Source organism: Heteronotia binoei, chromosome 4 (genome assembly GCF_032191835.1).
Source record: "Heteronotia binoei isolate CCM8104 ecotype False Entrance Well chromosome 4, APGP_CSIRO_Hbin_v1, whole genome shotgun sequence".
NCBI lineage: Eukaryota > Metazoa > Chordata > Lepidosauria > Squamata > Gekkonidae > Heteronotia > Heteronotia binoei.
In genome coordinates, this window is record NC_083226.1 from 104,446,174 (window position 1) to 104,460,225 (window position 14,052).

A 14,052-nucleotide genomic window follows, 5' to 3' on the forward strand; every position below is an offset into this window, starting at 1 on the left:
TAGTCCAGCCCACCATATAATACAATGGCCAATCAGCTGTCCTGGAAGGCCAAACAGGGCATAGAGTTGAGGCCCTCCTCTGCTTCTGCTTCTCAGCAATGGCATTCAGAGGCTTGCTGCCAGTACATGCAGGCTGCCTTCAGTCACCATGGCTAGTAGCTATTGATGGACCTTTCCTTCATGAATTTTTCTAAGCTATCTATGAGAATACAACATTTGGACTGATTTGCATCATGGTTTTTCCATTTGGCTTCTCATCCTTTGTTGTCTATGCAGAGAAGATCAGGTCTTCGCACATTAGGCTGCGGAAAGCACGTGGACCTTCCAGTAGCATGGACTGAGACCATCATGTTATCTCAATGCAAAGGAGAAATCCAGGAAGGTATGTTTCATTGATATTCTATTGTTAAGTAGATTCTTCTTTTTCTAAGCAAGCACTGAAAATATATTATTATTTGCAAGAAAATAACCCTTCCTTTGTGCCACAATATGTATAAAAATATTACATCCAGATTAGCTTGGGTGTAACAGTTTGCATCATTTGGCCTTTTGGGTGTGATTCTTCTGGATGAAAGGATGTGAAAACATTTGCTTAGGCTATGCAAGATTTTTCCCCTGACTAGGTTCATTTAATGTAATTAGCTATATGTGAGTTGCCTGAAAAGCCAATTCAACAAAATGTTTTCATGAATATTTGTCATGGCCCCATTAAATGACCCAGACTCTCTTGCACATGGCTGCTGTCACATTGCTGGTTCTGGACCCAGTCATGCATCTGGAATATGTGGGGTCAGTTTGCTGGCAGATGATGGAGTTGCATGCCAAAGGAGCTTGTTATCTGATGGGCTTCCAGAATAAGCCCCTCATACCTTATCTGCCTTATCTAACTGAGTGGCTATCTTATCTAACTTAGGAGCCACAGTACTAGTTGCCCAGGGCCTAATCTTCTCTGTCTGTGACAGAGCTGTGCTCACGACTTGAGTTTGACCCCAGCATAAACTGGGTTCAGGTAGCCAGCTCAGCGCTGACTCAGCCTTCCATCCTTCTGAGGTCAGTAAAATGAGTACCCAGCTTGCTGTGGGTAAAGTGTAGATGACTGGGGAAGCCAATTGTAAACCACCCTGTAAAAAGTCTACCAAGAAAACACTGTGATGTGACGTTACCCAATGGGCTGGTAATGACCCGGTGCTTGCACAAGGGACTACCTTTACCTTTATGACATAGAATGCAAAATGAGTGATGATAAATTCTGTGCAAAGTGGAACCCTTCTGAGATCCACTTCTCACTGAGAGAATAAGCTTGGTGCAGTTCTCACGGCTGGCTATCCTCCAGGGTATTCATACTGCTGTTGTAACAAGCTGACAGTCAGTGAGCTGCAGATCTTATATCTGGCTGCCTTTCTACCCTGGACTGTGGGTCAAAATTGATAGAAATGTACATGTGAAGGATGGTGGGATGAGATTCTACTTGCTGCTGGTGGCCTTCATATGTTGATCATAAGTTCTGCACAGAAGTCTCTGACCACATAAACTGTGCTTTCAATTTTTAGAGTGTACAGACTGAGTTTTACTGCGGACCTTCTCTAACAATAGCCTGTACCTTCAGCTCTGAATCACCTCCTGTTGGTCCCAGTTTGCCTCCTTATAGCTTTGTCCCATGAGCTTCAGTTGGTGAAAACTGATAGAATTTGGCCAGAGCTGTCTCTCCAAAAGCCATTCCAGAGATGAAAAACTGTACTCTGAAACTGGCTCTCTGTATAATGCCTTATATTATGTTACCTAACTTTCTGCAACACTACATATAATCAGCATTGCTTATGATGCTCTTCTGTTCAAGTAGTACTACTTTATAAGCCCTTTCTGAAATTAGACATTAATTGGGTGTAATTTAAAATGACATTTAAACTTGTGAAGTAATTTTCCTCAAATAACTGCATATTTTAGGTTTTCCAGTTATTTCTATCAATAAAATAGAATTATTCCAAGTTAGTTTGAACATTTTTTTTAAAAAAAACCCTTGGTGCAGTTTTTTTTTAATCAGTAAAAAACAGGACATAAAATGTTTTGTTTTATAAAAGCAGATAGAGAAAAAACACCTATCTTGCATATATAAATATATACTTTGTGTTTAGAAGTGGCATTGGAATTAGAGTAATCCTTTAAATTCTGTCTAGGTACATGATAGAGTGCTTATATGAAGGTAATAATAATAAGTAGTTATTAGAGCTTACTTGGTTCTTTTGCGTTGAGTGCATGGCAAGAGGTGTAATTGTAGAAAATTTCATAATGAATTCTTTTAAACTATATTTTAAGAAAGATTTAAACATTATAAGTGAAAACAGAATCAAAACAAATTTTATTTGTAATTCTGGGAGAATTTTAGGATCCACCTTGAGGTTGATAACTATAGGTAGCACTTTTCTCTCTTCTAGATCACAGGCTGCTATATCACTATGTTATTATAACCTGTTGCTTCCTTGTTCCCATATTTCTTTTTTCTTTTTTTAAAAAACCCAAGTCTGTAGCCCTTTTCTTGCAGTTATAAGGGGGGAAGTATGGGCTGCATTTCTGATCCCTAAAATACAGGGAAAGAGTATTAAAATAGATTGACTGTAGGGTTGCCAAGTCCAATTCAAGAAATATCTGGGGACTTTGGGGGTGGAGCCAGGAGACTTTGGGGGGGGTGGAGCCAGGAGACATTAGGGGTGGAGCCAAGATCAAGGCTGTGACAAGCATCATTGAACTCCAAAGGGAGTTCTGGCCTTCACATTTAAAGGGACGGCACACCTTTTCAATTCCTTCCTTTCCTTCCATAGGAAATAATGAAGGATATGGGCACCTTCTTTTGGGGCTCATAGAATTGGACCCCCTGGTCCAATCTTTTTGAAACTTGGGGGGTATTTTGGGGAGAGGCACTAGATGCTATACTGAAAATTTGGTGCCTCTACCCAAAAAAACAGCCCCCCCCAGAGCCCCAGATACCTGTGGATCAATTCTCCACGATTTCCTATGGGAATAAATCTCCATAGGGAATAATAGAGTTCCCAGCAGACATTTCCCTCCCCTACCCCTGCTTTCTGATGACCCTGAAGTGGGGGGAGGGTCTCCAAACTGGGGGATCCCCTGCCCCCACCTGGGGATTGGCAACCCTAATCATGGTTCATATGGCTGGGAAGGAGAAAGTGTGTGAGGCTTGTGTTTTCTGATCTCATGTAAGATCTAAAGAAGAACTCTCTCCCCCACCCCACCCCCACCCCTTCATGGTCAGATGTAGAAGCTTCCCCTGCATTTAAAGTTTCTGACTTCAACTAGCCATAGGGAACGTTTGGGAATCTGCATGGGAACTTAAGCAATATCACCCTTCCTTGCTCTTGGAGTAGCAGAAAAGCTAGTAGGATCTAACCTAGTATCAAATTTAACTTTCCTTATTCAGGTGACTATTTTAATTAGGCTATTAAATCCATAGGCATTAACAGAGATTACCTTTAAGAACTTTGCCATTCTTTAACAATTAATAAAATTCAGAGTACCTAATGAAGGGATTATTACCTCAAAAGAAAACTATGTAAATATATTAATAAGTCTATGTTGATTATACAGACTTTTTTTTTTTGAGGATGAAGCTTTTGGATAGAGTTCTTAACAAAGTCTATAATTTTCCTCAGTGGTTTTAACTTCCATTATTTTCTTTTTGTAATAGATTAGTAGTTTAAACGGAATAGCTCACTTGTATTGCTCATTCTTTCTTTAATAATTTAAGCTCTTTATACCTTCTTAATGTCAAATCAGATCTGTACCTAGAGATGTTAAAGTATGAAAATTAACAGAGAGCAAGTAATAGAGATTGCTTGCCTCACTCTTGAATACAGAGCAGAGGAACTAAGATTTACAGTGAAAAATCTAATTTTAATTCAAAGCTTTCAGAAGGCTCATTACCTGATGGGAGAAAGGGTATCAGTCCTCCATGTTGAATGATGCCAGTGTTTGGCTTTGGAAGTCCATTTTGTGCCTGATGTACAGCAGTAATTCTCCATTGAGAAAGTTTGACTATGCAACAAGAAACACCACCAGGATCTTGTTTGGACTGTGGAGTATCATCTTGTGGAACTGTGGACTATCATCTTTGGAACTTACAATACAGACTATTGCTAATTGGATGTTTTGGACACTCTTGATTCAGGACTTTTGGCTTATACTCCCAGAATTTTGCTGGATTTTATGGTACTACTGGAGTCAAATCCAGCACATAATTAACATGATGCTCTAGGATTTGGCCCAAACTCTCTGTTTTTACCATAGAGTTTTGGTGAATTCTAGAGTGTCACAACACCTTGGTGACATCACTTATGGGTATTTTTGGTATGTGGTGGGATAGGCTGAGACAGTGACAGGCCAAAGATAACCCAGTGATCTCCCATGGCAGAGTGAGGATTTAAACATGGTCTGACATTCTAATCATTGCACCCACTGGCTTTTCCTCTGAAACTACCTTCTCTGCAGTCTCATTTTTATCCTAACATGCTTATTTCTGAGCATACCCAGCAGAAAAGCAGCTAAGATGCAGGTTGCAGGGCCAAAAGTAGCAGGCTAAATGAAGTTTCATGATTCCACATGTAATGAACACTGTTCACATGTTACAGTGAATGTACATCATCTATTGCATATTCATGTCACCAATAAAAACCAGAGACCAGCACCTGGATAAATGGGGGATTTAAATCACATATTCGGCTGTTACATGCATTGACTGTAACATCAGAGTGGCTCAATCAAGTGTACAGTGTACATGGCTTCTCCATTGTTTATTGTAACTTGTAAACAGTGAAAACTAGATTGCACATTTAAGAAAGCTGGAGAAAAGCACCTTTGACCATCTCTGCAGCTTGCAGGTGTAGGTACAGCAGTGCATGTAGAAACATTCTAAGGCTATACACTTAAGTGACCCTGGGATAATAAGTATACATATACACAGACCATAGATCATCATCCTTGCATAGTTGTTTTGATTATGCATTTGGTTTACTTGCATCCTGTCTGTTGGAGGCTGAGGATGTACTAAGATCACTGAACATAAATTAAAAAAAACAAACAGTTGAGAGTACAGTGAATTGAAAGCAGACTCATCAGACCTCCCTTACATACTCCTCTTTGTTTTTTAACTATCAAGATAAAACAAAATCATCAGTTAACCGAGCAAAAATTGGCAGAAGACTACATATTACTGATTACCTCAATAATCAGTGTACATTGCACATTCTTGGTTGCCCGTTTAACTTTATTAATTCAGATAGCTTTATTATGCAATAGGATTTAATTCATAGTTGAGCCTAAACATTTCAGCAACTGTTGAACAAAATTATGAAGGAGATGAGCCTTAATTACTTTTTCATCAAAGCGATAATCAGAGAAGGCAAACAATCTGTAGGAAAATGGATGTAACACTTGTTTTATTTGTTCATATAACTTGGCAAGCATTGTGTTGCAGGTGTGACAACAGTACTGCATAAGATAATGAAGCTATGTAGATGGAGCTCTTGATTTAATTGGTTTTCTGTGGGTTTTTTCCCCCCTCTTCAGAAGCTTTGGACATCCTCCTAATCTCCTTGGACCATGCCCCTGTTTCTCCGGATCACATTCCACCTTTATTTTTTGTTGCGGAATCCATTTTGTATAGGATTTGTTATGATTCAGTTCAGAAGCCATATCTACTTTCCTGTGAAATCAAGTTGGCCAAGGTATGTTACACATATTATAGTAATTGTGGCCATGTCCTGATACTAGGGTTGCCTGCTTCCAGGTGGGGCTGAGAGATCTCCTGGAATTACAATCAATCTCTAGCTAACAGAGATCAGTTCCCCTGGAGAAAATGGCTGCTGGGGGCGGGCAGTCTATGGCATTATATCTCAATTAGTTCCCTCCTCTCCCTAAGCTCCACCCTCTTCAGACTCCATCCCCAAAACCTCCAAGCATTTTTAAACCCAGAGTTGGCAATCCTACCTGATACCCTCCTATGCATAAGCTTCCTTTTGGACACTTGTTCTTTAGTAGTGTTATTGCCATTGTATACAATCTCTGTATTGGGATCATACAGCTGGAGGATCCTTGTTCTTGTCACTGTCTGTTCAGGAAGTCGCATCAGGTAGTATCTGATGGGTCAGCATTTTCTCAGTTGAAGAATGCTGTCCTTGTGAGACCAGCCAGGCTGCAGCCCTGCCAAGCTTTAGTCTGGCCAGTGAAGGCCTTTCTGTCTTCTCTATTTTTCTTTAGTCTTTACTTTTTGTTCTGGTGGTGGGCTGAATATTTATTTATTTACTTCATTTATACTCCACCTTTCTCCCCATGAGGACTCAAAGTGACATCTATGGTCCTCCTTTAGGGTTGCCAAGTCCAATTCAAGAAATATCTGGGGACTTTGGGGGTGGAGCCAGGAGACATTGGGGCAGAGCCAGGAGCAAGGGTGTGACAAACATAATTGAACTTCAAGCGAGTTCTGGCCATCACATTTAAAGGGACCACACATCTTTTAAATACCTTCCCTCCATAGGAAATAATGAAGGATAGGGGCACCTTCTTTTGAGGCTCACAAAATTGGACCCCCTGGTCCAATCTTTTAGAAATTTGGGGGGTAATTTGGGGAGAGATACTGGATGCTATGCTGCAAATCTGGTGCCTCTACCTCAAAAACAGCCCCCCTCAGAGCCTTAGATACCCTCGGATCAATTCTCCAGCGTCTATATTCCTATACTCCTGTGTATAGTTTGCTGTAAGTTGTATCCTGCTATGTAATTTTGCATTATTTATTGGGTGCCATTAACATTTATGCTTTCCTTCAATACTGTTTTTCGGACTCCTGGTTGGTTCTACTATCCAAATTCTATTTCATAGTTTATTGAGCATACCATCCTATTGATTGCATTGAGTACTATTAAATGGCAGGCTATAATTAATGTACATTTAGGAGGGTAGCTGTATTGGTTTGAAGCAGAAGAACAAAGTCTGAGTCCAGTGTCACCTTTAAGACCAAAAAAAGGTTTTATTCAAGGTATAAGCTCCCCTCCTGAATCTATCTTCATGGAATGCACCACATGAAGCTATGAGGAATTAAACTTTATCAACCTTACAAAGAAACTCACACTGTCGCACAGCTACAGCCTGATATTTCCTTTCTTACAAAATGCAAAAACCTGGACTTTTCTGAAGAAGTATGCTTGTACCCAAAACGTTATACCTTGAATAAAACTTCATTTGTCTTAAAGGTGCCACTGGAGTCACACTTCATTCTATAATTATGCAACGAAATAAAACAGATACACCCCGAAAACTGCAGATGGGGGGAGCACTGGCCCAAATGTGTAGTACAGGGGTTGCCAAACTGTGGCTCAGAGTCACATATGGCTCTTTCATACATATTGTATGGCTCTCAAAGCCCCCCACCCCACCCCACTGACCAGTCTGAAGAAGGTATTTGTCTCTTTAAATCATTTCTCCAAGCCAAGCCAGCTGGTCACTTGAAGAATGCATTTAAAGTTAATGATGCCTTCTTTCTACCTCTCCCTCCCTCTCTCCTCCTCCATTTATTTGCCTTCCTCCCAGTCTTGTGGCTTTCAAAATCTGATGTTCATGTCTTGCAGCTCTCAAACATCCGACGTTTATTCTATGTGGGCTCTTACAATGAGCAAGTTTGGCCACTCCTGGTGCAGTACTTTGAATGATTTCTCTCATGTGATCATCCCTGGGACACCATGGTGGCTATTTATTTGATCAAATGTGTATCCTGCTCCTTCCCCCCCTCCCCCGGAATGGGACTTCAGGTGATTTCCAACATGTAAGAGACACTCGATAGAACGGTACAGGCAGAAGATCCAATAAATTGAAAAGAAAATTAAAACAATGAGCAATCTATCCCAGATAATATATTTCCACCCTGCAGGAGGGCTGGATTCAGGGATGCGGGTGGCCTGGAGTCTGGACCCCCACCCCTCCACTCTTTTCCAAACCTTGCAAGCAAGCCCTGCGGACACTCCACCCCCACTCGCCAAGGCAAGACAAAGGGAAACTCCGACAGAGAAGAACATCACCTTTGCTAGGGATGTAAACACCCCTTCTTCCCCCTGCACGTGGTGAGAGCCGGATTTCTCCCTTCTGAGACTGCAAGGACTTACTGGCGAGGGGACCTTCCTGGGCTCCGACTGCAGGGCTCTTCGCACTTTGGCCTGTCTCAAGCTGCCACCTCACCCCCCAGTTCAGTTTCCCCTATGCTGCCCCTCCCCACCGGCCTCTCTAGCAAACAGCTTGGCTCTTTTAACCCTTCCGCGGCTGCAGAGCCCAGCAAGAAAAGCCCCCTGCCTTCCCTGTAAAGACCGCCCCCGCTGGACTGGGCTTCGTTCAGTCCGGCTGCGGTCAGCGAAAGCCCTCTAGTGCGGCTCAGTAGGGCTGCTCTTGAGTCACAGCCATTTCAGAAAAGGGGGGGCTGAAGCTGGTTCCCAGTTTCTTCCTCCTCCGCCCAATAATAAGGACTGGGAAACTCAATGTGGCAGAGTGGCACCAAAATTAGTGCCGTTTCCCCCCCCACCCCCGCTTCCGGATTTTTGGAGAGCGGGGGAGAAGGCTGCAAATTCAGGGGTCCCCCGCCAGAGCGGGGGAGTTGGGAAGCCTATCCTCCTTCCTTCCATTTTATCCTCATAACAACCCTGTGTGGTAGGTTAAATTGAGAGTGTGTGACTGGCTTAAGGTCACCCAGCAAACTTCCATGGTAGAGTGGAGACTTGAGCGTGGGCCTCCTAAATGGTAGTTATGCACTATACCACACTTACTTTCTCTGAATGTGGGTATTCTGTTGCTGTGGTTTTTAATTTTTTTGTTGGATTTTGAAATTATTTCAGGACTGCATACAGCCTTGAGTTGTAGCAGAAAAGCAGTTAAGAACTCTTAGAAATCAGTGAAATAAAATTAAAATATTTCATTTCTCAGAACCATGATTATTGGTTGTTGCTCTTTTGTAACACTGCAATAAAAGCAGTTTGACCCTATGTTAGAATACTCAGTATGAAGCATGCAATTATTTAAGATATAGCTATAGGCAGATGCTAACTCTAAACTAGAGGATGGGCATAGTCATTTCATGATTCATTGGTTTGCCCAACTCAGTGGTTCATTTTGTTTCATGTTTTTTTTTATTTCCTGAACAAATTGTGGTTCATTGGTTCATTTGGTTTAGGAGGACTAATAAGTGCCAGCGTGCCACAAACATGCCTGGCATGATGATGTCACCTGGAAGTGATGCTATCATGCCAGGCAGGTTTGCTGGGGCAACACGCCTGGCATAATAGCATGACGCAGCATGCGAGGAGGATCCCCCGTCAAGAACGACAAAGGCAAACTGCCCAAAAAACAATCATTCATAGCGTGAGTATCCAAACCAATTCAGAATAAACCACGAATCAGCTATTTTAGGCATGAATTGTGATTCATACTTCGATTTGTGCCCATCCCTACTCTGAACCCTACCTCATAATCATGAATAGTGAAAATCTATAGTGTGTGTGGGGGGGTACAGTTTCTGCTGTCTAACTTTTAAATTGCAGAAAACTATTTGCACCATATATTGGTGCAAGTAAAAGGAGCATATGTTTCGTTTTTATCTCATCATCTTCTTTATAATTTGTTTTATCTCAGATCTTTATTTTTTTGAATTCATATCTGAACTAAGTAGTGCATAAATATCTGTTTTGTGAAATAAAGCTTCCTCTTTCAAGTGACACTTTAATAGATGCTCTAAAGCACATACAAACAGTATTTTTTTGTTCTCATTGGATATGGCTAGCTTGAAATTTTAAAAAATAATTTCATAATCATCTTGCATAATATGCTTTTCCTGTTTAAATGATGTGACCTCCTTATTCTCCCATATGCATTATCATTAACTGAGAGTTATTATGTTAGGTCACATAATCTTAAAGTAGCAGCAAGGGATTTATGCATTTGAGTGAGAGGATGACATTGAAGCCATGCAAATGAGAGTGTCCAAATGAGCGCATTTATTTTTGAATGCTGAATAAAACCTGAAAGATAATTGAGCAGCACATCATTGCTGAATTGTTTCAGCTTGAACTTCAGTCAGTCTCCGGTGGTCTGGACAGTGGGTCGGTCCGACTACTGGGTATAGGCTCCTCCTCCTCGTCACAGGGTCGGGTGCTCCAATCGATCCGGAGGGGGAGTGGCCTATACCACCCAGGACGCGCCAGTTCTTCTCCCGGCCCTGCACGAGGCAGGACGGTTTTTCTCCAGGCGCTTGCTGAGAAGCGCAGAAGATCCGGATTACTGAAACAAAACAGACCGGAAGCGTTGGGATCGGTCCCAACAACACCGGTGGCGGCAGTCTGCAGGGTCTACTCACGAGTAGACCTTGAGCGAACGGCAGACGCCTGCAGCGCTTCGTTCCCTCGCAGTCGCGATTGGAACCAAGCCGGAAGGAAAGAGAGGCGGCAAGCGCAGAGGCAGCGCGGTAAGCCGCCCTACAGCAACAGGGCTGCGCGCGAGTCCACGGGGCTTCAGATGGGTCCCCAGGCTGCCCGCGTTGTCTCTCCTTCGGACTGCCTAGTCGTATAGGCTTGGCAAAGGAGTGAGAGAGAGAGGCCTCTGAGGGGGTTTGTTCCTGACTGGAAGGCAAGATACCAAAAGGCCCAATAGAGGGCGCAACGGAGACATTCTGTCTTCCATTCTGAGCCTTTTCCCGCTTCTTTTTTAGTTGCTTTTGCCTTTCCTTCCCTTATAGGGACGTGAGAAGCTACAAAATGGTGGCTAGCTCACACAGCAACTCACACAGCGAATGTGATCTACCTCTTCTGTCTGGGGCTCTGACTCCTCAACAGGAGGCTCAGAATCTTGACCTCACAGGAGAGGATGCCAAGTCAAATTTAGTCCTTTGGCTTAAGAAAGAGCTGCTAAAAGAGTTGGGACAGGACCTTCGTCAGCAGCTAGACTCCCCTGCTTCCCTACAACCAAAAAAGGATGGAGGGAAAAGGGGCAGAGATACTAGTCCCAGTGACACTATGGAAGGACGCTCTAAGATCAAGCCTCCTTTGGGTTTGGATTCCCCCCTCTTGAGCTCAGCTGAGGAATCAGAAAACTCTGAGCAGTCAGATAAGGAGGAGGGTGAACTGTCAGACAAGGAGGAGCAGACTGACACTGTTCAATCTAGGCTCTTTCCTTCTGAATACTATTCAAAATTGCTTCCCAAAGTACTGAGGACCCTCAACTTTGTACCCACTCCTAAAGAAAATGAGGAGTTGGATCCTGATCTCCCCACAGGTTCAGGGGAGATGATGCCAAAATTGAGCAGTGCTCAGACAGGGGTTCCTTTGCCTGCGGCCTTTTTTGCCTTAGTCAAAGCGGAATGGGAACGTCCGACTAAGCCTAAAGCAAACCAACAGGTTCTCTCCGAACTTTATTCGCTTATTCCACAGGCTACTAAGAGATTAAAGTTACCAACAGTGGATGACCCTGTAACTAGCCTGATTTCCAATTCGGTCCTTCCTATGGATGCAGATGGTTTACCCAGGGATCCATGCGATAGGAGGGTTGAGCAGGCCTTACGCAAAGAGTTTGAAGCGACATCTTGGGCCATCAAGGCAGCCACTACGTCTTCATTGTTTGCCAGAGCAATGTGCACGTGGTCTAATAACTTGGCAGCAGCAGACAGTGGAGCTCCTAAGGAGTTCAAGGACGAGTTAAAAAAGATTGCTTTATCCGCTGCCTTCGTGGCAGATAGTTCATTAGACACCATGCAACTGGTGGCCAGGGCCATGGCATGTGGGGTAGCTGCCAGACGCAACATTTGGTTGCGTAATTGGGAGGTAGACACTGCAGCCCAAGCCAGGGTGGCAGCGGTGCCTTTTAAAGGAGCCTTGTTGTTCGGGGAGGGCCTAGATAGATACCTCATTGAGAACAAGGATAAAAAGAAGGTTTTACCTTCCAAGAGTAAAGAGTCGAAACAGAGGAAGTCCTTTCCTTCCTTTCGAGATTCGAAGAAACCATCCAGACCAGGTTCCTTTCGTCCCTTCAGAGGCAAGTGGCAGCAGAAGGGGCGTGATCCCAAACCATACTACTCTGGGAAGGCAGATCAGGGTTCCAAAAATCCCTCCAAGAAAGGAGGATCCCAGTGACTATGCCTCTCACCAGCCGACAAACAAAATAGGGGGTCGTCCTTCCCTTTTCACAGACATTTGGAATCAGTCAATTCAGGACAAGTGGGTTCTAGAAGTAGTGGAACAAGGTTACGCCTTGGAATTTCACTCTCTTCCCCCCAACCATTTTTGAGGGGTTCCCCGGAAAAAAGATTTATCTGCTCTCAGAGCAATGTTGTCGGCCATTCAGCACTTGGTGAATATAGGGGCAGTGGAGGCCGTCCCGGTACTTCAACAGGGTTTGGGAGTCTATTTGGTGATATTTTTAGTTCCCAAAAAGAACGGGGAGTTCAGAACCATTCTGGATCTGAAATGGCTCAACAAGTTCATCCTGACAAAATATTTCAAGATGGAGACACTACGGTCAGTATTGCTAGCCATTCAGCCTCAGGATTTTCTGGCTTCCTTGGATCTGTCAGAGGCCTACTTGCATGTTCCCATTCGGGAATCACACAGAAGTTTTCTACGTTTATCCTACGGGGGGAAGCATTTTCAATATCGAGCCCTGCCGTTTGGTCTGAAGTCTGCGCCCCGGGTATTCACAAAAATTCTGGTGACCCTGGTGGCGGAGCTGAGATTGCGGGGTGTGGCCCTATTTCCTTCCCTGGACGACATTCTGGTGAAGGCAGGGTCCCACCAGCAATGCCTGGAGGGCATGCAGCAGACAGTGACCATGTTGCGCTCTCACGGCTTCGTGGTGAACCTAGAGAAGAGCAATCTGCTTCCCTCTCAGATACTAGTGCATCTGGGAGTGGAAATAAATACAAAGGTGGACAGAGTCTTCTTAACCCCAGAGAGACGGGAGAAGTTTTGCCTCCTCTGCAAGGGGTGTTACAGCAACCGAAGGTGCCAGTCATGAAGTTAGCACAAGTCTTAGAGATGATGGTATCCTTTCAGGATCTACTGTCTTGGGCCAGATTCCACACTCATCCCCTACAATTTTTTCTGCGGCCTTTTCAGGAGATTATAAGGAACAAAATTCCCAAACTGGTGACACTACCGTTAGAGGTGACGTCCCAGTTACAGTGGTGGTTGAACCCGGGTCTTTTCAGTCCAGGTTACCCGCTTCGCGAACCTCAGAGGGTTTGCGTGACTACAGATGCCAGTTTATGGGGTTGGGGGGCTCACTCACAGGATCAAATGATCCAGGGTCAGTGGGAGCCTCACGAGATGAAGCGCAGTATCAACTTCCTGGAACTCAGGGCGATCCGGTTAGGGTTGCAGGCAGTTCTGAGGGGTCACCATGTCCTGGTGAAAACGGACAACTCAACCGCCAAAGCATATGTAAATCGACAGGGAGGAACCAGGGTGAAATCACTTCATGCCGAGGCGAAGGTTCTCTTCGAGTGGGCCGAAGTCAATCTCCTGTCAATCAAAGCGGTGCATGTTCCAGGGAAGGACAATCTGCTAGCGGATTGGCTCAGCAGACGCTGGCTGGACCAAACAGAGTGGATGTTACACAGGGACACCTTCCGTCTAATAGTGGACAGGTACGGACCTGTGTCGGTGGACTTGTTTGCCACGGCAGAAAATTGCCAAGTGGACAGGTTCTTTGCGAAGGTCAGAGACACAAGGGCAGAAGGAACCGATGCCCTCAGCGCTGCAGGGCCGACGGGACTAGTGTAGGCCTTCCCGCCCCTTCCTCTATTACCCAGGGTGTTACAGAGGGTGGTGGAACTAAAGGCGGAGATGGTGTTGGTGGCTCCCTTCTGGCCGAGACGGTCATGGTTCCAGGAGCTCCTGAGGTTGTCTATTCAGCCTCCTTGGCGGCTGCCAGGGAGGGACGACCTTCTGACACAGGGCAGCATGTCTCATCCTCAACCAGACATGTTGCAATTGACAGTTTGGAAGTTGAGCGGTTACAGCT

General features: G+C 44.2%; 1 protein-coding gene across 1 annotated transcript in view; it reads left to right on the forward strand.

The window, feature by feature from the left end:
* TMEM232 (transmembrane protein 232) overlaps positions 1-14,052 on the forward strand; it is a 143,703-nt gene that overhangs the window by 25,047 nt on the left and 104,604 nt on the right. Inside the window, exons 3-4 of the mRNA XM_060236564.1 lie at positions 277-382; positions 5,578-5,735. Of these exons, the coding sequence (XP_060092547.1) occupies positions 277-382; positions 5,578-5,735 (264 nt within the window). The remainder of the gene's footprint in view (positions 1-276; positions 383-5,577; positions 5,736-14,052) is intronic.